Source organism: Cricetulus griseus, unplaced genomic scaffold (assembly GCF_003668045.3).
Source record: "Cricetulus griseus strain 17A/GY unplaced genomic scaffold, alternate assembly CriGri-PICRH-1.0 unplaced_scaffold_10, whole genome shotgun sequence".
NCBI lineage: Eukaryota > Metazoa > Chordata > Mammalia > Rodentia > Cricetidae > Cricetulus > Cricetulus griseus.
Genome location: NW_023276809.1, coordinates 448,280 through 472,421, shown reverse-complemented (window position 1 = coordinate 472,421; position 24,142 = coordinate 448,280). Strand labels below are relative to the sequence as shown.

Below are 24,142 nucleotides of genomic sequence, written 5' to 3'. Positions count from 1 at the left end.
TGTCCAAAATATGGCTATGGCTAATTTAAGGATGAATCCTTGAAGCATACTCTGGAACCATTTATGGCGAATGGATGTGACTCACATCACAGAGTTTGGCAAATTAAAAATATACACGTGGCAATTGACACGTATTTAAGTTTCTTAATGGCCACTCCATGGAGCAGAGAGGAATTGGAACCTGGGCCCACAGGAGACCATCTGAACCAGCTGGAGTGAAACACTGGATCTGTATTCCCAAACTTTGAGTACATCCCACCTACAGGCGGAGGAAGAAGGGAGACACACAAAGTTCCAGTTTGGAGATGCTTTCCAAAGTCCCAGCCTCCCTACAGATGGACTACATTCACCTTCCTGAATCTGTGAGTGCTCATCCAGGAGCAGACTAAGAACTCCACAAAAAACAGCTTGCTTTCTTGCCACAAAAAGACACACAAAACTGTTTTGCCAGTTTTCCCATTGGGAAAATGACCCATTTAGGACAGTCGGATAATGGCATAAACCAGAATGGCAGAAGCTCCTTCACAATGCTTAAATAAGACATGGACAAAAGACTTTTTAGTTAACTTTCAAAGACTTATATTACAAACACGATATCAGAACTTCGGACATTGAGCAAGAAATACAAAGTTTCAAGGGGCATTGAATCCCAGGCAGGGAATAAAGAAAAAAGGTTTAGAATGGTGAAATTGTTCACACCCCACAGATTGTGAGAATATCTTATTGTCTTTTGATTGTATTGTATTGTAACTCACCATAATGTATTGTCAGAAGCCAGCCTTGGTTAGATCCAAAGTCCTTATTTACACAAGCCTGGTGACCCCCAATGCTCAGCTAGCCGCCAGTTAGTCTAGCATCCCACAACTTAGGTTCCAGGACCTATTCCTCCCCCCACTTCCTTGTGTTAGTGTTTGAGATAAACACAGGAGATTCCGGATACCTGCCCTGGCCTGAGAGCAATTAACAATCATTCCTTCCCCCACCTCCTCTTTCTCTGCTTCCCCCTTTTTCTTTAATAAGCCCTTTAATTTCAATAAAGTCAGACCTTGACAAGAAAAATCCCTTGGTCTTGCTCTTCTTTTCCGCCCATTATTTTCAGGCTTGATCCACCTCGGACTCACGAATTACTGGAGCCCCGTGAGCCAGGGCAATATATGTTCATAATGAAATTGTTAATGTCTATGATCTTACTGTACATGTTATGCAAATAGTATTAGAAACTAGAAGGCAGAGTTCATTGTAACAAAAATGTAACATGTAATTTACAAGCCTTAGGATAGAAATATGTTTCAGGGAGCAAACTTTAATAAGGTCCATATCAGAGGCACCAGAGGCATTGCCAAAAGATTTTAAAAGGCCATTTTAACCTTATTATATCTCAATTCTGCAGGAGAACTTTTGCAGACACAAGAGCTGAGGTGCTATTCTCCTGGAGGTTTCTTGCTGATTCAGAATGCTTGGAGCAGGACCATGGTACATCACCCACTAACCTTATTTGTTTTACAGAGGCTGGTTCCAGCCAAAGATGGGTATGGTTTTCCTTGTTTTCAGGGAATCCTAAGACAGAACACGCATGACAGAATTCATGATTCCAAGAAGGGCACCCCTGGTGGGTTAAAAGGAGCCTCCTAAAACAGGCATAGTATTCTATCGTGATACAGAAGCACAGGTTACTTTTTATTAATTTAAGAGACAGGTATTGTGGGGGACCAAATAATTCCATTATGGAATATTTTGAGATCCACTGTTGGGTTTCACTAAACATGGAACACCTGAAAGCTCCAGCCCACTATTGTATTGTTAATGCCAGTAGGGCTACTATTGTTTACCTGGCCTCAGGGTAATATGCCTCCTAATTTGCATCTCTATGCACCTAAGCATCAAAATAGGCCTGCAGCTGGGCAGGGAGATCAGAGGTGTTGAGTAACTTGTGAGGTCAGAGGTTAGGAAGGTGAGAGGTGAGCGACCAGAGGAGAGAGGAGAACAAAGAAAGAAGTGGTTCCCTTGTGGTATTGGCAGGATGGTTAAGAAACAGCAGAAAAGATGGCTAATAAAGAAATGACTCTAGTTCTACAACATGGAACTGAGAGCTCTCTAAAGATGACAAGATGCCTGTGTTTGGTCTTTATCACCGCTGGGTTACTAGGAATTTCCAGGTCCACGCACCCCCACTCAGGCAGAACCTCATGAATTAAAGCTAAGACAAGCTTGGCCACGACAGTTCACAGTCCTGAAGACAGCAGTTTGGAACACCAGTAGGGGTGGAACTTGCATTCTTTCTGCAGGGTACTTAGACACTGCCTGAAATCCAGACTGCATCACACTAAGAAAGTGCAAAGCCAAATAACTGGGACATGTTGTCTTGGTTATTGATCAAATTCAAGCCAACACTCACACACACTTCACTACATTTTCCTTTGAGAGAGACACAATCCTTGTAGTTTTGAGGTCTGTGGTGTGTTAAACCTGCCACTCATAGAGCTCTATGTTGTTGCTATTTTGAAGATGCACCAGCATTTCCATTTTGTAACACTTCATCATACATAGGTTTTTTCATTGTTGTTTTTATCAAGATTTCATTGGTCAACATAGAATGCTTGAGGTGTACATTGGTTACTCAATAAACTTTCTTGGTTGTACACTATGTGTCTGTGTGGATTAACTACAAGGAAATCATGGGATATTTCATTTCATTCATTATTTCTCTCTCTGTATGTGTGCTGCAATTATGTGGGTATGCATGTATGTATCTGTGTTTGTGTAAGTATGAGAGAGAGACAGAGACAGAGAGAGACAGAGAGAGACAGAGAGAGAGCAGGAGCATGCATTTCATGGGGTTTCTACTGTGGGTTGCATTCCAAATGCTTCCAAGATAGTGGTCATTTCCCAGCTTGTGAGTGCCATTTGTTTTCTTCATCCATGTGTGTTCTTGTAAGAATAATTTTTCTGCCGCAGCCACCCGACCCCTTCTGCCACATGGGTTCTTTCTGCCAGGCAGCCGCTTTACTGTCTAAATAAAATGAAGAGTAACTTAGCTTTTATAATAACTCAATAAAACTATAACCAAAACTATCTGTCTTCAACTCCATCTAAGACCACAGAAGAATATTATATAAACTCTAGAATTGTCAGGGATATCTCACTACCTGGATAGTCACCCAAAGTTCCTCGGTAATGTTGGGTCATCCATCTTTGGCCCATAGGTTACAGTGTGTCTAGCACTTTTCTCCATTTCAGCTGGAATCCTTCAGGACTATTCATCTTGTTTAATAATCCAGCAGTAGCGCTATCTTGTTCATCCTGCATGTCCAGTTCATACAGCAACAACTCGTCCAGACAAGAGCAGTTTCTTGCCAAAATAACTAATTTTGCCATGATGAAGGCAAATTCCATAATGAGTTTCTTCAATGACCATCCTTTCTGATGTAATTGGTGTTCCAGGAGCACTTGTGTTTCACTGTCAAGGAAAACTCTAAACCTTTTATATGCCATTTATTCTGTGGGTCTTTGAAAGGTTTGAAGGATATCTATCCATCTCAAATATATCTCTGTATATCTAGGAAAAATATCTCACCTAATTATAATTTTTGACTATTATAAGTGACTATACAATTTGTACTTAATTATGCATATCATTTTAAAAGATCTGTATAAACACAATACCTAAGCAAGAGGAGATATATATATATCACAAAATTGACCTTAAAGTTGTATCAGTAAATGAAAATCTATACCAATGCAAGTATTCATTCCTATATCTTAGTACACTTTTTCTCCTTTAAAAAGAGATTGACTGTGATCATAACCATTTATAACTAACCCCATTTAAAAGAAAACAAACATTTCTAAACAACATTTGGGAATCTGGGCCTTGATCAGTACAAACTACTTCCTGCTGGTTAGGACCGATGTCCACACCATGGGGATCATGATAAAACACAGAAATCTGGCCAGGTCCTTGTTTTTGTAGTCTGCAAGGCTGCATCCTCTCAGCTGTTTTGGATGTAAGATTAGTTGGGCAGCTGCTTCAGGGGGGTCTTGCTTGATCAAACCATATTGGTCTGATCCATGGCTCTCCATTTTCTGTGGAAACACAAGCAAGAACTCCTTTCCCAAGTAACTTGTCCTTATATTCAAATTTAGAAGTCAAAGCATTTTTAAAATATATAAGTTGGGTTGATTTAGCAGGATTTATAATCTAATGTATTATACCAGCTGTAACTCTTTCCTCCTCAATCAAACAATATAGTATCCAGACTTCTGTGTATTTTCCATCTTTATGTGGCTTTTTTTGTTCTATTCCTTTTTCTTCTTTTTGTTTCTTTTTTCTTGAGACAGAGTTTCTCCATGGAAATATGCCTTCCTGTGCTTCTAGAGTGCTGGGATTAAAGGCCTGTGCCCCACACACAGATACTCTTTTCTCCTGTTACTTTTTCTCTCACAAGACTACATATATTTTTAAACACAGTTACCTTTAGAGGTTTTTCATCATCTGAATCTTTCTTTATTGTAAATCTTTACCTTTTCCTGGCAACACAGTCTATTATCTATTAAACAACATTGCTAAAATCAAAGTGACAGCTTTTTTAGCTGCTGTCTTTCCAAGGAGCATGTGGCCCGCTTGGCGATGTGGTCATTGCCAATGCCAGCTTTGTGGGGCAGGAGGCCACATCAAAAGTCTAATGCTGTACTGAGTGAGCTAGCTGGGCCTCTTAAAAGTGAGTTTGGTTTTTTGTGTTTTCCGATTTTGCTGAGTCAGGCAACCTCTTTGGAAAGCTGCTCAAGTCTCTGCTTGTTAAGAGCAAACCAGAGACCACTGAGAAAATGCTGATAACAAGAACTCATGTTTGTCTCTTTTCTTTTCTGCTAAAATTGTTTTTAAGCTTTTGTGAAGTTTACATGAAAGTTCACAACACCACGACCAGCTGCCCTGGTTCTGCCTCTGTTGATTAGTCTCAGGAAGGCAGCTGGAGGCGGTAAGAGCTTAGAATCCTAACACTAGAACTCTCCAGGGTTGCATGCTACCCCGGGAGCACTGAGTCAGGAGCACTGAGTACAAAGAAAAAGAAGATGGGACCAAACAAGCATATGGAAGTTGCTCTGATTCTGCACTGAGTGGCAGATTCTCCAATTCCTCTGGGATCCTCGGACACTGGGGTGACCCCACTTTTAGTAGTCTCCCTTGGAGGCATGGGTTCCTATCCCACTCCTGAAACATTTCTGATACAATAAGTCATTCCAGCACAGCCATCACATCTTGATGTCACTTGGGACCTTTCCGACAGGACATCCAGGTTCCAAGCACCATCACGTTAAGGTCCCAAGGAACACAGAGAGACTTATATTAGGTAAAAATGCTGCTTAGACAATTACTAGTATTCTTATCTGCTAGCTCAGTCTTCATTATCATAAATCTATTTATTTTATAACTCTTTTCTTAGATAGGATGCCTTCCACTGGCAGCCACATCCTGGGATAACATGGCAGCAAAGAGCAGACACCAGGTGGATGAGGAAAAGGGGACGACTTCCTTCTTTTCTTTGCTTACATATTAGTCTCCCTGCTATGTCACTTCCTCCCTGGACCACCACTTTTGTACGACATTTGCCAGAATCCTCCTTGACTCCTAGTACCACCTAACTTGCTGCCTCATTGGCCAAAAAGAAATTTATTTATCATCCAATAAACAAACACATACACAGAAGCATTTCCCATGATGGTTAGAAGCTTGAACTCTGGCCTTCAGGCTCAGTAAACATTTTTGTTACTTTGTTTGAGACTGTAGGTATCTGTAGGAGACCCAGCTGATCCTGGAAGCTGATATGTACATGAGGCTGGCCTCTTTCACATACATCAGCATGCTTCTGACTCCTGAGTGCTGAGAGAAAAGACCTGGTAGGAGGAAGTGATTTTCTGGAACTATAGATCTCCCTATAGTGTTTTCTTTCCTTCTTTTATTTCCATTTTTCTTTCAAACTTGTTTCCATCTACTCTCATACAAGAATCTCTCAGATAATGGTCTCTTGTTGAGAAAAGACCTCATGCACATGACACACATTTAGAAGAGAACATTTTATTTGTTCTTGCCTCCTTTACAGATTTAGTCCATTATCATTCTAGAAAGGAGCATGGTTGCACCACACTGGCATGGTGATGGACAATTAGCTGAGAATTCTACATTGCTGGATCTCCAGGCAGCAGGAAGTAAGAGTCCATGAGTCTGGATGGGGAATTTGAAACCTAAAAGCCTACCAACTCATATCAAAAACCATGATCCCTGCAATATGGCCTCACCTACTGAACCACCACACCCCTAAGCTTTCTCAAGTAGTTCTCTTCATGATGACTAAGCAGTGAACTCTATAAGAATGTAAGGTTCATTGGTAGAAAACCACCATACTCCACTCCCTGCCACACTTAGACTTATAGGAGAAATGCAGTCCAACTGCAAGAGTCCAATTTATCTATCATAGTCAAACCACTGTTTCCAGTTACACGACTCCAACACACACACATACACACACACACACACACACACACACACACACACACACAAACACACAAACACACAAATGGGCAGAGAGACAGACAGACAGACAGACAGACAGACAGACAGACAGACATAGAAAAATACCCAGAGAGCAAATGAAACACTTTCAGGAATTTAAAGCAATCCATATTTTCTGAAAAAAATTATCCATGTTCTGTGTAATATGTGCAGAGTGGGGTACTCATTGATATGTGGTCTTCAACTTCAAAGCCCCACCCTTCCCACACTTTAGTAGAGAATGGAGGCTCAGGGTCAAGAAAGAAGGTCCCACTCATAACCCAGTTCAATGAAATTTACAGCCTCCCTGGGTGTATGGTTGTTGGTGGGAGTGGCCACAGAGCCTGGAAAACTCTGAGAGGTTCCTAAGGTGTGACACACACATATAAACAACCCCCTGCACACTCACACACCCTCTGGGACCTGAAATAATCTAACCCAACTCTATGCCTGTACACATCCTCAAAGTGAGACAAAGAAAAAAGAAGGAGAAAGAGGAGAATCAGAGAGAGAGAAAGCATTGCCCTGATTGAATTTGCATGGGTTCAGTGGGTGTGGCCTGTACATGGGCGTGGCCAAAGCTCCTGGAGGTCCTTGGCTCAGACTATAAATTGAGTGAACTGTGCGATCAGGATCCTTTCCCAGAGCCCTCCGAGCAAGACAGAGGCAGATAGCGGTGAGGCTCTGGTGACCAAGAGACATGGCTGAAACAGAAGTCGGGCAGTCTGTATCCGAGTTTCCAGATACCCTCAGCCCTTCTCCAATCGACACAAAGCAGCCAGTAAAGCAGATTGGAGAAGAAAGTGGGGGAAAGGCCGACAGGAGCTCTGAGGTCTCTCCAGGGGGAGAAGGTAGGGTTTGGATGGTATTAGTGTTTTGACAGACTGATGGGCTAGGGAAACAGAAGGGACGGGTCTGGGGGAGGCGAGGAAGGAGGAAGGCTACACTGTGGGTGCCCTGGGGAATTCCAAACTAGGTTGGTGTCCGACCCAGGGGTGTTGGTGGGCCGGGTTGGTGTGGAGGTGGGGCGGCGGTGAGTCTCCGGTCCTTTGCCCGTGGCTGTGCTGGCTGCTGAGATTTCCTTGGCATCTGCAGGTTCAGGAGAGTTAGCTCGCGAACATGCCCTGAAGCTCCAGCTTGTGGAGGCCTTGGCCAAAGAGGCACTGGGGACTGTTAGGGGACCAGAGCGATCTTCAGGCCAGTCTTGGAGCATGGCCTTGACAAGTGGCGTCTCAGACTTGCTTCAGCTGAAGGCTTAGGACCCAGGTACTGATCACCTCCATTTCTCCCCTCAGAAAACAAAAGGCAGAGTCGAGAGGACAAGGAACCCAGACAGAAGAGACCTAGGCAATGTTCGGGTGGATCCTTCAGCAGACCGCACCACCGCCGCGCCAGGGGTCACCTTGAAGACAAGAGCAGGGCGAGCCCACCTCCCGCCAGAGACAGAGGAAGGCACAAGCCCCAGTCGACCCCAGCAAAACAACACTGGGCAAGAGGTAGGTCTTGGCTGGCCAGTGAGGGCCCAAGAGCCTTAGGACAGGAGCAAACACTTTAGAGGGAGGGCGGGGCAGCTCCTCACTGGCTCCATGGGGCTTCAAGTGCTAAAGAGCTGAGAGCACAGACAGGGTGGTGGATGTGCCCTGCATTGGGGAGGGTTAAGCAAAGGGAGCCTCTGGCGTGGGTGTGCGGGTGCAGCGGTGGGTGCTGAGTGCAATCCGGTCTCCAAAGTGAGTAATTGACGCGCTCTCTGCCACAGATTCCCAAGCCCGGCACTCAGAACCACGTGTCAAGGATAGAAGGCCCCACCCAAGATCTCTTGTGAGGCCCATCAAGCGCGAAAGGTCTCAAGACACCCGTGCAGCTCCAAGCAACACTCCGAAGAGGACCAGACAAGATTCTGCAGAAGCCGGCTGCTCCAGGGAGCTCTCACTGCTGTCCAGAGTCAGGGCCCACATGGGTGCCTTGGAGGTGGCCCTGGAAGAACTGCAGGGCCCCGGAGGGGCCTTCCTGCCTGAGCCCTCGGTCAGCACAGAGCCCAGGGTCTCGCAGCGCGCCTGGCTCTCTTGGCAGCTGTCGCACGCCGGGGCCGCATTGCACTGGGCTCTGCACACAGTCAATACCATCTTGGCGAACCAGGCCCGGATGCCCAGATACCCATGGCCTTAGGACAGTCGGCCATGGCAGAGCACAGCACAGCACAGCACAGCACAGCACAGCACAGCACAGCAGAGCAGAGACCAGCATGTCTTGAGCCCTGCTGAGCAGCCGAGGGACTCCACATCAGCGCCTTGAGCCTGGCTCAATCACGCATGGCCTGTCTCTGCACCATCTCCTGGAAGGAAGACTCCCTGGGACTTGGACTGTGCAAAGAGAGCCTTCGTTGATGGCGACTGCATTTCCACCTGCAAGAGCTTAGCGGATGTTCCGGAAAAGGACCGACTCTTAGAATGTAATCAGCCAATGGAGCCTGGGGACATCTTACAGGCACCCTCCCACTCCTTCGGACAGGGTCACTCCTGCCAAGTGGAGGTGGAACTTGCTCTCTTTCTGCTGGGCCCTTAGACACTGCCTGAAATCCAGAATGCAAATGCACTGCCACCTAACTGGGACATATTTGCGGGGTTATTGATGAGACTCAGGCCAACACTCACACACTCTTCACTCCATTTTCCTTTGGGAGAGAGTCGATCCTTGTAGCTTTTAGATCTGTGATGTGTTAAACCTGCCACTCATTAGAGCTCTATGTTGTTGCTATTTTGAAGATGCACAAGCATTTCCATTTTGTAACGCTTCATCATACATCGGTTTGTCCTTGTTGTTTTTATCAAGATTTCATTGGTCAACATGGCAAGATTGAGGTGTACATTCATCACTCAATAAAGTGTTTATGGTTGTACACTATTTGTCTGTGTGGATTAACTACAAGTAAAACGTGCGATATTTCATTTCATTCATTTCTCTGTATGTGTGCTGTAGTTATGTGGGTTTCTATGTATGTATCTGTGTGTGCCTGTGTGAGCATGTGTGTGTTCCAGTGTGTGTGTGTGTGTGTGTGTGTGTGTGTGTGTGTAAGAGAGGGTGGGGCATGCACTGCAGGGGTGTGCTGAGTGGGAGTGCATTCTAAATGCTTGCAATATAGGGGCAATTTCCAAGCTTCTGAGTGTCATTTCTTTCCTTCCTCCATGTGTGTTCTGAGCCTTGGCCTCAGGTCATCAGGCTCAGTAGACATTGGTGTTACTTTGTTTGAGACTGGGTCTCCATAGGTGACTATGCTGGGCCTGGAATTTGATATGTCCATGAAGCTGGATCTTCCTCATATACATCGGCCTGCCTCTGACTCCTGAGTGCTGAGAGGAAAGACCTGGTCAGACAAAGTGATCTTCTGGAACTATAGACCTCCCTTCTAGCCTTTTCTCCTTCCTTCCTTTAATCCTCTCTTTCTTTCTACTGTGTTTACTTCTAGTATCACACAAGAATCTTTGATCATGTTCTCTGGTTGAGAAGAGACTTCAATCCCATGACACTCTTTTAGAAAAGAATCTATTATTGGTGCTTGCCTACATTTTCAGATTTACACCATTATCATTCCTGAGGGGAGCATGGTGGCACACACACTGGCATGGTGATGGAGAAGTATCTCAGAGTTCTACTTCACTTGATCTCCAGGCAGCAGAAAGTGAGAGTCATTGAGTCTGGTTAGGGATTTTGCAATGGCAAAGCCTACCAACTCATTTCACAAACCATGATCCCTGCAATATGGCCTCAGCTACTGAATGACCACACCCCTAAGCCTTCTCAAGTACTTCTCTTCATGATGACTAAGCAGTGAACTCTAGAAGCATGTAAGGTTCATTGGTACAAAACCACCATACTCCACTCCCTGCCACACTTAGTCTTATAGGAGAAATGCATTCAGTCCAACTGCAAGAGTCCAATTTGTCTATCATAGTCAAGCCATTGTTTCCAGTTACACCACTCCAACACACACGCATACACACACACACACACACACACACACACACACACACACACACAATCACACACACACACACAAACACACAAATGGGCAGAGAGAGAGAGAGAGAGAGACTGAGACAGACAGACAGACAGACAGACAGACAGACATAGAAAAACACACAGAGAGCAAATGAAACACTTTCAGGAATTTAAAGCAATCCATATTTTTTGAAAAAAATTATCCATGTTCTGTGTAATATGTGCAGAGTGGGGTACTCATTGATATGTGGTCTTCAACTTCAAAGCCCCACCCTCCCCCACACTTTAGCAGAGAATGGAGGCTCAGGGTCAAGAACGAAGGTCCCACTCATAATCCAGTTCAATGAAATTTACAGCCTCCCTGGGTGTATGGTTGTTGGTGGGAGTGGCCACAGAGCCTGGAAAAGTCTGAGAGGTACCTAAGGTGTGACACACACATATAAACAACCCTCTGCACACTCACACACCCTCGGGGACCTGAAATAATCTAACCCAACTCTATGCCTGTACACATCCTCAAAGTGAGACAAAGAAAAAAGAAGGAGAAAGAGGAGAATCAGAGAGAGAGAAAGCATTGCCCTGATTGAATTTGCATGGGTTCAGTGGGTGTGGCCTGTACATGGGCGTGGCCAAAGCTCCTGGAGGTCCTTGGCTCAGACTATAAATTGAGTGAACTGTGCGATCAGGATCCTTTCCCAGAGCCCTCCGAGCAAGACAGAGGCAGATAGCGGTGAGGCTCTGGTGACCAAGAGACATGGCTGAAACAGAAGTCGGGCAGTCTGTATCCGAGTTTCCAGATACCCTCAGCCCTTCTCCAATCGACACAAAGCAGCCAGTAAAGCAGATTGGAGAAGAAAGTGGGGGAAAGGCCGACAGGAGCTCTGAGGTCTCTCCAGGGGGAGAAGGTAGGGTTTGGATGGTATTAGTGTTTTGACAGACTGATGGGCTAGGGAAACAGAAGGGACGGGTCTGGGGGAGGCGAGGAAGGAGGAAGGCTACACTGTGGGTGCCCTGGGGAATTCCAAACTAGGTTGGTGTCCGACCCAGGGGTGTTGGTGGGCCGGGTTGGTGTGGAGGTGGGGCGGCGGTGAGTCTCCGGTCCTTTGCCCGTGGCTGTGCTGGCTGCTGAGATTTCCTTGGCATCTGCAGGTTCAGGAGAGTTAGCTCGCGAACATGCCCTGAAGCTCCAGCTTGTGGAGGCCTTGGCCAAAGAGGCATTGGGGACTGTTAGGGGACCAGAGCGATCTTCAGGCCAGTCTTGGAGCATGGCCTTGACAAGTGGCGTCTCAGACTTGCTTCAGCTGAAGGCTTAGGACCCAGGTACTGATCACCTCCATTTCTCCCCTCAGAAAACAAAAGGCAGAGTCGAGAGGACAAGGAACCCAGACAGAAGAGACCTAGGCAATGTTCGGGTGGATCCTTCAGCAGACCGCACCACCGCCGCGCCAGGGGTCACCTTGAAGACAAGAGCAGGGCGAGCCCACCTCCCGCCAGAGACAGAGGAAGGCACAAGCCCCAGTCGACCCCAGCAAAACAACACTGGGCAAGAGGTAGGTCTTGGCTGGCCAGTGAGGGCCCAAGAGCCTTAGGACAGGAGCAAACACTTTAGAGGGAGGGCGGGGCAGCTCCTCACTGGCTCCATGGGGCTTCAAGTGCTAAAGAGCTGAGAGCACAGACAGGGTGGTGGATGTGCCCTGCATTGGGGAGGGTTAAGCAAAGGGAGCCTCTGGCGTGGGTGTGCGGGTGCAGCGGTGGGTGCTGAGTGCAATCCGGTCTCCAAAGTGAGTAATTGACGCGCTCTCTGCCACAGATTCCCAAGCCCGGCACTCAGAACCACGTGTCAAGGATAGAAGGCCCCACCCAAGATCTCTTGTGAGGCCCATCAAGCGCGAAAGGTCTCAAGACACCCGTGCAGCTCCAAGCAACACTCCGAAGAGGACCAGACAAGATTCTGCAGAAGCCGGCTGCTCCAGGGAGCTCTCACTGCTGTCCAGAGTCAGGGCCCACATGGGTGCCTTGGAGGTGGCCCTGGAAGAACTGCAGGGCCCCGGAGGGGCCTTCCTGCCTGAGCCCTCGGTCAGCACAGAGCCCAGGGTCTCGCAGCGCGCCTGGCTCTCTTGGCAGCTGTCGCACGCCGGGGCCGCATTGCACTGGGCTCTGCACACAGTCAATACCATCTTGGCGAACCAGGCCCGGATGCCCAGATACCCATGGCCTTAGGACAGTCGGCCATGGCAGAGCACAGCACAGCACAGCACAGCACAGCACAGCACAGCAGAGCAGAGACCAGCATGTCTTGAGCCCTGCTGAGCAGCCGAGGGACTCCACATCAGCGCCTTGAGCCTGGCTCAATCACGCATGGCCTGTCTCTGCACCATCTCCTGGAAGGAAGACTCCCTGGGACTTGGACTGTGCAAAGAGAGCCTTCGTTGATGGCGACTGCATTTCCACCTGCAAGAGCTTAGCGGATGTTCCGGAAAAGGACCGACTCTTAGAATGTAATCAGCCAATGGAGCCTGGGGACATCTTACAGGCACCCTCCCACTCCTTCGGACAGGGTCACTCCTGCCAAGTGGAGGTGGAACTTGCTCTCTTTCTGCTGGGCCCTTAGACACTGCCTGAAATCCAGAATGCAAATGCACTGCCACCTAACTGGGACATATTTGCGGGGTTATTGATGAGACTCAGGCCAACACTCACACACTCTTCACTCCATTTTCCTTTGGGAGAGAGTCAATCCTTGTAGCTTTTAGATCTGTGATGTGTTAAACCTGCCACTCATTAGAGCTCTATGTTGTTGCTATTTTGAAGATGCACAAGCATTTCCATTTTGTAACGCTTCATCATACATCGGTTTGTCCTTGTTGTTTTTATCAAGATTTCATTGGTCAACATGGCAAGATTGAGGTGTACATTCATCACTCAATAAAGTGTTTATGGTTGTACACTATTTGTCTGTGTGGATTAACTACAAGTAAAACGTGCGATATTTCATTTCATTCATTTCTCTGTATGTGTGCTGTAGTTATGTGGGTTTCTATGTATGTATCTGTGTGTGCCTGTGTGAGCATGTGTGTGTTCCAGTGTGTGTGTGTGTGTGTGTGTGTGTGTGTGTGTGTAAGAGAGGGTGGGGCATGCACTGCAGGGGTGTGCTGAGTGGGAGTGCATTCTAAATGCTTGCAATATAGGGGCAATTTCCAAGCTTCTGAGTGTCATTTCTTTCCTTCCTCCATGTGTGTTCTGAGCCTTGGCCTCAGGTCATCAGGCTCAGTAGACATTGGTGTTACTTTGTTTGAGACTGGGTCTCCATAGGTGACTATGCTGGGCCTGGAATTTGATATGTCCATGAAGCTGGATCTTCCTCATATACATCGGCCTGCCTCTGACTCCTGAGTGCTGAGAGGAAAGACCTGGTCAGACAAAGTGATCTTCTGGAACTATAGACCTCCCTTCTAGCCTTTTCTCCTTCCTTCCTTTAATCCTCTCTTTCTTTCTACTGTGTTTACTTCTAGTATCACACAAGAATCTTTGATCATGTTCTCTGGTTGAGAAGAGACTTCAATCCCATGACACTCTTTTAGAAAAGAATCTATTATTGGTGCTTGCCTACATTTTCAGATTTACACCATTATCATTCCTGAGGGGAGCATGGTGGCACACACACTGGCATGGTGATGGAGAAGTATCTCAGAGTTCTACTTCACTTGATCTCCAGGCAGCAGAAAGTGAGAGTCATTGAGTCTGGTTAGGGATTTTGCAATGGCAAAGCCTACCAACTCATTTCACAAACCATGATCCCTGCAATATGGCCTCACCTACTGAATGACCACACCCCTAAGCCTTCTCAAGTACTTCTCTTCATGATGACTAAGCAGTGAACTCTAGAAGCATGTAAGGTTCATTGGTACAAAACCACCATACTCCACTCCCTGCCACACTTAGTCTTATAGGAGAAATGCATTCAGTCCAACTGCAAGAGTCCAATTTGTCTATCATAGTCAAGCCATTGTTTCCAGTTACACCACTCCAACACACACGCATACACACACACACACACACACACACACACACACACACACACACAATCACACACACACACACAAACACACAAATGGGCAGAGAGAGAGAGAGAGAGAGACAGACAGACAGACAGACAGACAGACAGACAGACATAGAAAAACACACAGAGAGCAAATGAAACACTTTCAGGAATTTAAAGCAATCCATATTTTTTGAAAAAAATTATCCATGTTCTGTGTAATATGTGCAGAGTGGGGTACTCATTGATATGTGGTCTTCAACTTCAAAGCCTCACCCTCCCCCACACTTTAGCAGAGAATGGAGGCTCAGGGTCAAGAACGAAGGTCCCACTCATAATCCAGTTCAATGAAATTTACAGCCTCCCTGGGTGTATGGTTGTTGGTGGGAGTGGCCACAGAGCCTGGAAAAGTCTGAGAGGTACCTAAGGTGTGACACACACATATAAACAACCCTCTGCACACTCACACACCCTCGGGGACCTGAAATAATCTAACCCAACTCTATGCCTGTACACATCCTCAAAGTGAGACAAAGAAAAAAGAAGGAGAAAGAGGAGAATCAGAGAGAGAGAAAGCATTGCCCTGATTGAATTTGCATGGGTTCAGTGGGTGTGGCCTGTACATGGGCGTGGCCAAAGCTCCTGGAGGTCCTTGGCTCAGACTATAAATTGAGTGAACTGTGCGATCAGGATCCTTTCCCAGAGCCCTCCCAGCAAGACAGAGGCAGATAGCGGTGAGGCTCTGGTGACCAAGAGACATGGCTGAAACAGAAGTCGGGCAGTCTGTATCCGAGTTTCCAGATACCCTCAGCCCTTCTCCAATCGACACAAAGCAGCCAGTAAAGCAGATTGGAGAAGAAAGTGGGGGAAAGGCCGACAGGAGCTCTGAGGTCTCTCCAGGGGGAGAAGGTAGGGTTTGGATGGTATTAGTGTTTTGACAGACTGATGGGCTAGGGAAACAGAAGGGACGGGTCTGGGGGAGGCGAGGAAGGAGGAAGGCTACACTGTGGGTGCCCTGGGGAATTCCAAACTAGGTTGGTGTCCGACCCAGGGGTGTTGGTGGGCCGGGTTGGTGTGGAGGTGGGGCGGCGGTGAGTCTCCGGTCCTTTGCCCGTGGCTGTGCTGGCTGCTGAGATTTCCTTGGCATCTGCAGGTTCAGGAGAGTTAGCTCGCGAACATGCCCTGAAGCTCCAGCTTGTGGAGGCCTTGGCCAAAGAGGCATTGGGGACTGTTAGGGGACCAGAGCGATCTTCAGGCCAGTCTTGGAGCATGGCCTTGACAAGTGGCGTCTCAGACTTGCTTCAGCTGAAGGCTTAGGACCCAGGTACTGATCACCTCCATTTCTCCCCTCAGAAAACAAAAGGCAGAGTCGAGAGGACAAGGAACCCAGACAGAAGAGACCTAGGCAATGTTCGGGTGGATCCTTCAGCAGACCGCACCACCGCCGCGCCAGGGGTCACCTTGAAGACAAGAGCAGGGCGAGCCCACCTCCCGCCAGAGACAGAGGAAGGCACAAGCCCCAGTCGACCCCAGCAAAACAACACTGGGCAAGAGGTAGGTCTTGGCTGGCCAGTGAGGGCCCAAGAGCCTTAGGACAGGAGCAAACACTTTAGAGGGAGGGCGGGGCAGCTCCTCACTGGCTCCATGGGGCTTCAAGTGCTAAAGAGCTGAGAGCACAGACAGGGTGGTGGATGTGCCCTGCATTGGGGAGGGTTAAGCAAAGGGAGCCTCTGGCGTGGGTGTGCGGGTGCAGCGGTGGGTGCTGAGTGCAATCCGGTCTCCAAAGTGAGTAATTGACGCGCTCTCTGCCACAGATTCCCAAGCCCGGCACTCAGAACCACGTGTCAAGGATAGAAGGCCCCACCCAAGATCTCTTGTGAGGCCCATCAAGCGCGAAAGGTCTCAAGACACCCGTGCAGCTCCAAGCAACACTCCGAAGAGGACCAGACAAGATTCTGCAGAAGCCGGCTGCTCCAGGGAGCTCTCACTGCTGTCCAGAGTCAGGGCCCACATGGGTGCCTTGGAGGTGGCCCTGGAAGAACTGCAGGGCCCCGGAGGGGCCTTCCTGCCTGAGCCCTCGGTCAGCACAGAGCCCAGGGTCTCGCAGCGCGCCTGGCTCTCTTGGCAGCTGTCGCACGCCGGGGCCGCATTGCACTGGGCTCTGCACACAGTCAATACCATCTTGGCGAACCAGGCCCGGATGCCCAGATACCCATGGCCTTAGGACAGTCGGCCATGGCAGAGCACAGCACAGCACAGCACAGCACAGCACAGCACAGCAGAGCAGAGACCAGCATGTCTTGAGCCCTGCTGAGCAGCCGAGGGACTCCACATCAGCGCCTTGAGCCTGGCTCAATCACGCATGGCCTGTCTCTGCACCATCTCCTGGAAGGAAGACTCCCTGGGACTTGGACTGTGCAAAGAGAGCCTTCGTTGATGGCGACTGCATTTCCACCTGCAAGAGCTTAGCGGATGTTCCGGAAAAGGACCGACTCTTAGAATGTAATCAGCCAATGGAGCCTGGGGACATCTTACAGGCACCCTCCCACTCCTTCGGACAGGGTCACTCCTGCCAAGTGGAGGTGGAACTTGCTCTCTTTCTGCTGGGCCCTTAGACACTGCCTGAAATCCAGAATGCAAATGCACTGCCACCTAACTGGGACATATTTGCGGGGTTATTGATGAGACTCAGGCCAACACTCACACACTCTTCACTCCATTTTCCTTTGGGAGAGAGTCGATCCTTGTAGCTTTTAGATCTGTGATGTGTTAAACCTGCCACTCATTAGAGCTCTATGTTGTTGCTATTTTGAAGATGCACAAGCATTTCCATTTTGTAACGCTTCATCATACATCGGTTTGTCCTTGTTGTTTTTATCAAGATTTCATTGGTCAACATGGCAAGATTGAGGTGTACATTCATCACTCAATAAAGTGTTTATGGTTGTACACTATTTGTCTGTGTGGATTAACTACAAGTAAAACGTGCGATATTTCATTTCATTCATTTCTCTGTATGTGTGCTGTAGTTATGTGGGTTTCTATGTATGTATCTGTGTGTGCCTGTGTGAGCATGTGTGTGTTCCAGTGTGTGTGTGTGTGTGTGTGTGTGTGTGTGTGTGTAAGAGAGGGTGGGGCATGCACTGCAGGGGTGTGCTGAGTGGGAGTGCATTCTAAATGCTTGCAATATAGGGGCTATTTCCCAGCTTCTGAGTGTCATTTCTTTCCTTCCTCCATGTGTGTTCTGAGCCTTGGCCTCAGGTCATCAGGCTCAGTAGACATTGGTGTTACTTTGTTTGAGACTGGGTCTCCATAGGTGACTATGCTGGGCCTGGAATTTGATATGTCCATGAAGCTGGATCTTCCTCATATACATCGGCCTGCCTCTGACTCCTGAGTGCTGAGAGGAAAGACCTGGTCAGACAAAGTGATCTTCTGGAACTATAGACCTCCCTTCTAGCCTTTTCTCCTTCCTTCCTTTAATCCTCTCTTTCTTTCTACTGTGTTTACTTCTAGTATCACACAAGAATCTTTGATCATGTTCTCTGGTTGAGAAGAGACTTCAATCCCATGACACTCTTTTAGAAAAGAATCTATTATTGGTGCTTGCCTACATTTTCAGATTTACACCATTATCATTCCTGAGGGGAGCATGGTGGCACACACACTGGCATGGTGATGGAGAAGTATCTCAGAGTTCTACTTCACTTGATCTCCAGGCAGCAGAAAGTGAGAGTCATTGAGTCTGGTTAGGGATTTTGCAATGGCAAAGCCTACCAACTCATTTCACAAACCATGATCCCTGCAATATGGCCTCAGCTACTGAATGACCACACCCCTAAGCCTTCTCAAGTACTTCTCTTCATGATGACTAAGCAGTGAACTCTAGAAGCATGTAAGGTTCATTGGTACAAAACCACCATACTCCACTCCCTGCCACACTTAGTCTTATAGGAGAAATGCATTCAGTCCAACTGCAAGAGTCCAATTTGTCTATCATAGTCAAGCCATTGTTTCCAGTTACACCACTCCAACACACACGCATACACACACACACACACACACACACACACACACACACACAATCACACACACACACACAAACACACAAATGGGCAGAGAGAGAGAGAGAGAGACTGACAGACAGACAGACAGACAGACAGACAGACAGACATAGAAAAACACACAGAGAGCAAATGAAACACTTTCAGGAATTTAAAGCAATCCATATTTTTTGAAAAAAATTATCCATGTTCTGTGTAATATGTGCAGAGTGGGGTACTCATTGATATGTGGTCTTCAACTTCAAAGCCCCACCCTCCCCCACACTTTAGCAGAGAATGGAGGCTCAGGGTCAAGAAAGAAGGTCCCACTCATAATGCAGTTCAATGAAATTTACAGCCTCCCTGGGTGTATGGTTGTTGGTGGGAGTGGCCACAGAGCCTGGAAAAGTCTGAGAGGTACCTAAGGTGTGACACACACATATAAACAACCCTCTGCACACTCACACACCCTCGGGGACCTGAAATAATCTAACCCAACTCTATGCCTGTACACATCCTCAAAGTGAGACAAAGAAAAAAGAAGGAGAAAGAGGAGAATCAGAGAGAGAGAAAGCATTGCCCTGATTGAATTTGCATGGGTTCAGTGGGTGTGGCCTGTACATGGGCGTGGCCAAAGCTCCTGGAGGTCCTTGGCTCAGACTATAAATTGAGTGAACTGTGCGATCAGGATCCTTTCCCAGAGCCCTCCCAGCAAGACAGAGGCAGATAGCGGTGAGGCTCTGGTGACCAAGAGACATGGCTGAAACAGAAGTCGGGCAGTCTGTATCCGAGTTTCCAGATACCCTCAGCCCTTCTCCAATCGACACAAAGCAGCCAGTAAAGCAGATTGGAGAAGAAAGTGGGGGAAAGGCCGACAGGAGCTCTGAGGTCTCTCCAGGGGGAGAAGGTAGGGTTTGGATGGTATTAGTGTTTTGACAGACTGATGGGCTAGGGAAACAGAAGAGACGGGTCTGGGGGAGGCGAGGAAGGAGGAAGGCTACACTGTGGGTGCCCTGGGGAATTCCAAACTAGGTTGGTGTCCGACCCAGGGGTGTTGGTGGGCCGGGTTGGTGTGGAGGTGGGGCGGCGGTGAGTCTCCGGTCCTTTGCCCGTGGCTGTGCTGGCTGCTGAGATTTCCTTGGCATCTGCAGGTTCAGGAGAGTTAGCTCGCGAACATGCCCTGAAGCTCCAGCTTGTGGAGGCCTTGGCCAAAGAGGCATTGGGGACTGTTAGGGGACCAGAGCGATCTTCAGGCCAGTCTTGGAGCATGGCCTTGACAAGTGGCGTCTCAGACTTGCTTCAGCTGAAGGCTTAGGACCCAGGTCCTGATCACCTCCATTTCTCCCCTCAGAAAACAAAAGGCAGAGTCGAGAGGACAAGGAACCCAGACAGAAGAGACCTAGGCAATGTTCGGGTGGATCCTTCAGCAGACCGCACCACCGCCGCGCCAGGGGTCACCTTGAAGACAAGAGCAGGGCGAGCCCACCTCCCGCCAGAGACAGAGGAAGGCACAAGCCCCAGTCGACCCCAGCAAAACAACACTGGGCAAGAGGTAGGTCTTGGCTGGCCAGTGAGGGCCCAAGAGCCTTAGGACAGGAGCAAACACTTTAGAGGGAGGGCGGGGCAGCTCCTCACTGGCTCCATGGGGCTTCAAGTGCTAAAGAGCTGAGAGCACAGACAGGGTGGTGGATGTGCCCTGCATTGGGGAGGGTTAAGCAAAGGGAGCCTCTGGCGTGGGTGTGCGGGTGCAGCGGTGGGTGCTGAGTGCAATCCGGTCTCCAAAGTGAGTAATTGACGCGCTCTCTGCCACAGATTCCCAAGCCCGGCACTCAGAACCACGTGTCAAGGATAGAAGGCCCCACCCAAGATCTCTTGTGAGGCCCATCAAGCGCGAAAGGTCTCAAGACACCCGTGCAGCTCCAAGCAACACTCCGAAGAGGACCAGACAAGATTCTGCAGAAGCCGGCTGCTCCAGGGAGCTCTCACTGCTGTCCAGAGTCAGGGCCCACATGGGTGCCTTGGAGGTGGCCCTGGAAGAACTGCAGGGCCCCGGAGGGGCCTTCCTGCCTGAGCCCTCGGTCAGCACAGAGCCCAGGGTCTCGCAGCGCGCCTGGCTCTCTTGGCAGCTGTCGCACGCCGGGGCCGCATTGCACTGGGCTCTGCACACAGTCAATACCATCTTGGCGAACCAGGCCCGGATGCCCAGATACCCATGGCCTTAGGACAGTCGGCCATGGCAGAGCACAGCACAGCACAGCACAGCACAGCAGAGCAGAGACCAGCATGTCTTGAGCCCTGCTGAGCAGCCGAGGGACTCCACATCAGCGCCTTGAGCCTGGCTCAATCACGCATGGCCTGTCTCTGCACCATCTCCTGGAAGGAAGACTCCCTGGGACTTGGACTGTGCAAAGAGAGCATTCGTTGATGGCGACTGCATTTCCACCTGCAAGAGCTTAGCGGATGTTCCGGAAAAGGACCGACTCTTAGAATGTAATCAGCCAATGGAGCCTGGGGACATCTTACAGGCACCCTCCCACTCCTTCGGACAGGGTCACTCCTGCCAAGTGGAGGTGGAACTTGCTCTCTTTCTGCTGGGCCCTTAGACACTGCCTGAAATCCAGAATGCAAATGCACTGCCACCTAACTGGGACATATTTGCGGGGTTATTGATGAGACTCAGGCCAACACTCACACACTCTTCACTCCATTTTCCTTTGGGAGAGAGTCGATCCTTGTAGCTTTTAGATCTGTGATGTGTTAAACCTGCCACTCATTAGAGCTCTATGTTGTTGCTATTTTGAAGATGCACAAGCATTTCCATTTTGTAACGCTTCATCATACATCGGTTTGTCCTTGTTGTTTTTATCAAGATTTCATTGGTCAACATGGCAAGATTGAGGTGTACATTCATCACTCAATAAAGTGTTTATGGTTGTACACTATTTGTCTGTGTGGATTAACTACAAGTAAAACGTGCGATATTTCATTTCATTCATTTCTCTGTATGTGTGCTGTAGTTATGTGGGTTTCTATGTATGTATCTGTGTGTGCCTATGTGAGCATGTGTGTGTTCCAGTGTGTTTGTGTGTGTGTGTGTGTGTGTGTGAAAGAGAGGGGGGGGAATGCACTGCAGGGGTGTGCTGAGTGGGAGTGCATTCTAAATGCTTGCAATATAGGGGCTATTTCCCAGCTTCTGAGTGTCATTTCTTTCCTTCCTCCATGTGTGTTCTGAGCCTTGGCCTCAGGTCATCAGGCTCAGTAGACATTGGTGTTACTTTGTTTGATACTGGGTCTCCATAGGTGACTATGCTGGGCCTGGAATTTGATATGTACATGAAGCTGGATCTCCCTCATATACATCGGCCTGCCTCTGACTCCTGAGTGCTGAGAGGAAAGACCTGCTCAGACAAAGTGATCTTCTGGAACTATAGACCTCCCTTCTAGCCTTTTCTCCTTCCTTCCTTTAATCCTCTCTTTCTTTCTACTGTGTTTACTTCTAGTATCACACAAGAATCTTTGATCATGTTCTCTTGTTGAGAAGAGACTTCATACCCATGACACTCTTTTAGAAAAGAATCTATTGTTGGTGCTTGCCTACATTTTCAGATTTACACCATTATCATTCCTGAGGGGAGCATGGTGGCACACACACTGGCATGGTGATGGAGAAGTATCTCAGAGTTCTACTTCACTTGATCTCCAGGCAGCAAAAAGTGAGAGTCATTGAGTCTGGTTGGGGATTTTGCAATGGCAAAGCCTACCAACTCATTTCACAAACCATGATCCCTGCAATATGGCCTCAGCTACTGAATGACCACACCCCTAAGCCTTCTCAGGTACTTCTCTTCATGATGACTAAGCAGTGAACTCTATAAGCATGTAAGGTTCATTGGTACAAAACCACCATACTCCACTCCCTGCCACACTTAGTCTTCTAGGAGAAATGCATTCAGTCCAACTGCAAGAGTCCAATTTGTCTATCATAGTCAAGCCACTGTTTCCAGTTACACCACTCCAACACACACACACACACACACACACACACACACACAATCACACACACACACACACACACAAACACACACAAACACACAAATGGGCAGAGAGAGAGAGAGAGAGAGAGAGAGACAGACAGACAGACAGACAGACAGAAATAGAAATACACACAGAGAGCAAATGAAACACTTTCAGGAATTTAAAGCAATCCATATTTTTTGAAAAAAATTATCCATGTTCTGTGTAATATGTGCAGAGTGGGGTACTCATTGATATGTGGTCTTCAACTTCAAAGCCCCACCCTCCCCACACTTTAGTAGAGAATGGAGGCTCAGGGTCAAGAAAGAAGGTCCCACTCATAATCCAGTTCAATGAAATTTACAGCCTCCCTGGGTGTATGGTTGTTGGTGGGAGTGGCCACAGATCCTGGAAAAGTCTGAGAGGTTCCTAAGTGTAAGGGGCCGTGGGCCCAAAACTATGCGGCTTAAAGCCCACCTTTGTAAGACTTTTAATGACCTGTAAGTTTGCGGCTTAAACCCAGCCCTGTGAGCCTCTTGTAACCTGTAATTAGATACGGTTTGGCCAAGCGGAACTGCTAATTGCTTCTGTTCCGAGAAAGGGTCTTGAGCTTTTCTGTTTGCTGTTCCAAGAAAGACCACTAGATGTTCTGGCTGACAAGAAGAATGTTCCAGTCCCAGCAAAACCTGATGTTCCTTCTATTATTCCCCCCAATTCTATTGTTGCAGGGCTATTTAAGCCCACTCTAAGGCCCAGTAAATCAAGACCTTGACATTGCACAGACGGACTCTTGTCCTTTCTTGCGCCGCTTGGTCTCCATTCCTCTCTCGCCCTCATGACCCCTTTAGGTGACAACCCCCTTGAGACCTGCGAATAACCTGGCCTGCTGGACGGGTCAAGTGGCGCCAATCGTGGGGCTCGAGGTACGGTGGTGTCCGGACAGCGCCAAGAGAAGTAGAGGCTAGCCGACCCAAAGTGGAGATGCCCTGCATCACTCGTACACCGGTCTGTCTCGAGGTAAGTACTGCTGTCCCATTATCGTCATGGGCAAAACAGCCTCTAAGGAGGCCCTCTTTATCAGAGAAGTAAAGCGTAATCTTAGGGAGAGAGGAATAAGAGTTAAAAAGAAAGATAAAAAGGAGTAAGAATTAAAAAGGAGAAGATAAAAAGAAATAAGAGTTAAAAAAAAGATTTAGTTCATTTTTTGTTTTATTAATAAAGGTTGTCTATGTTTGATTTTAATGGGACCAGACATAGCTCCCCAGACCTGGGAAAAAGTTGGGAGAGATTTAGATAAGATGTATGAGTTAAACCCCCCCCAAAAAAAATGTTCCTGAAGTTATTCTTAATTATTGGGCTCTTCTCAGGGATGTCATTCAGAGCCTTGAGCTCGTTGGTGAGAGGTCTCGCCTCTTGCTGACTGTTAAAGACCTCCTTCAGAAGTTGTGACCATTGTCATGTACAGAAGCCAATGACTGACCTTCCCCCATTCCCTCAGCCTCT

The 24,142-nt window shown here is 48.0% G+C and overlaps 4 protein-coding genes across 4 annotated transcripts; all 4 read left to right on the top strand.

Annotated features, from left to right (window-relative positions):
- Nucleotides 1-7,193: 7,193 nt before the first annotated feature.
- On the top strand, nt 7,194-8,755 carry LOC113837980 (serine/arginine repetitive matrix protein 1-like). The gene is made up of 3 exons (XM_027433789.2): nt 7,194-7,398; nt 7,843-8,043; nt 8,304-8,755. The coding sequence occupies exons 1-3, from the start codon at nt 7,248-7,250 to the stop codon at nt 8,711-8,713; spliced, it is 762 nt and encodes a 253-aa protein (XP_027289590.1). The 5' UTR covers nt 7,194-7,247; the 3' UTR covers nt 8,714-8,755.
- A 2,488-nt stretch (nt 8,756-11,243) lies between these two features.
- Nucleotides 11,244-12,805, top strand: LOC113837978 (serine/arginine repetitive matrix protein 1-like). Its single transcript, XM_027433787.2, has 3 exons — nt 11,244-11,448; nt 11,893-12,093; nt 12,354-12,805. Exons 1-3 carry the CDS (start codon nt 11,298-11,300, stop codon nt 12,761-12,763), a joined length of 762 nt encoding a protein of 253 aa, XP_027289588.1. The 5' UTR covers nt 11,244-11,297; the 3' UTR covers nt 12,764-12,805.
- Nucleotides 12,806-15,301: 2,496 nt separating this feature from the next.
- On the top strand, nt 15,302-16,848 carry LOC113837979 (serine/arginine repetitive matrix protein 1-like). Its single transcript, XM_027433788.2, has 3 exons — nt 15,302-15,491; nt 15,936-16,136; nt 16,397-16,848. Exons 1-3 carry the CDS (start codon nt 15,341-15,343, stop codon nt 16,804-16,806), a joined length of 762 nt encoding a protein of 253 aa, XP_027289589.1. The 5' UTR covers nt 15,302-15,340; the 3' UTR covers nt 16,807-16,848.
- A 2,494-nt stretch (nt 16,849-19,342) lies between these two features.
- Nucleotides 19,343-21,567, top strand: LOC113837981 (serine/arginine repetitive matrix protein 1-like). Its single transcript, XM_027433790.2, has 3 exons — nt 19,343-19,532; nt 19,977-20,177; nt 20,438-21,567. The coding sequence occupies exons 1-3, from the start codon at nt 19,382-19,384 to the stop codon at nt 20,845-20,847; spliced, it is 762 nt and encodes a 253-aa protein (XP_027289591.1). The 5' UTR covers nt 19,343-19,381; the 3' UTR covers nt 20,848-21,567.
- Nucleotides 21,568-24,142: the final 2,575 nt, after the last annotated feature.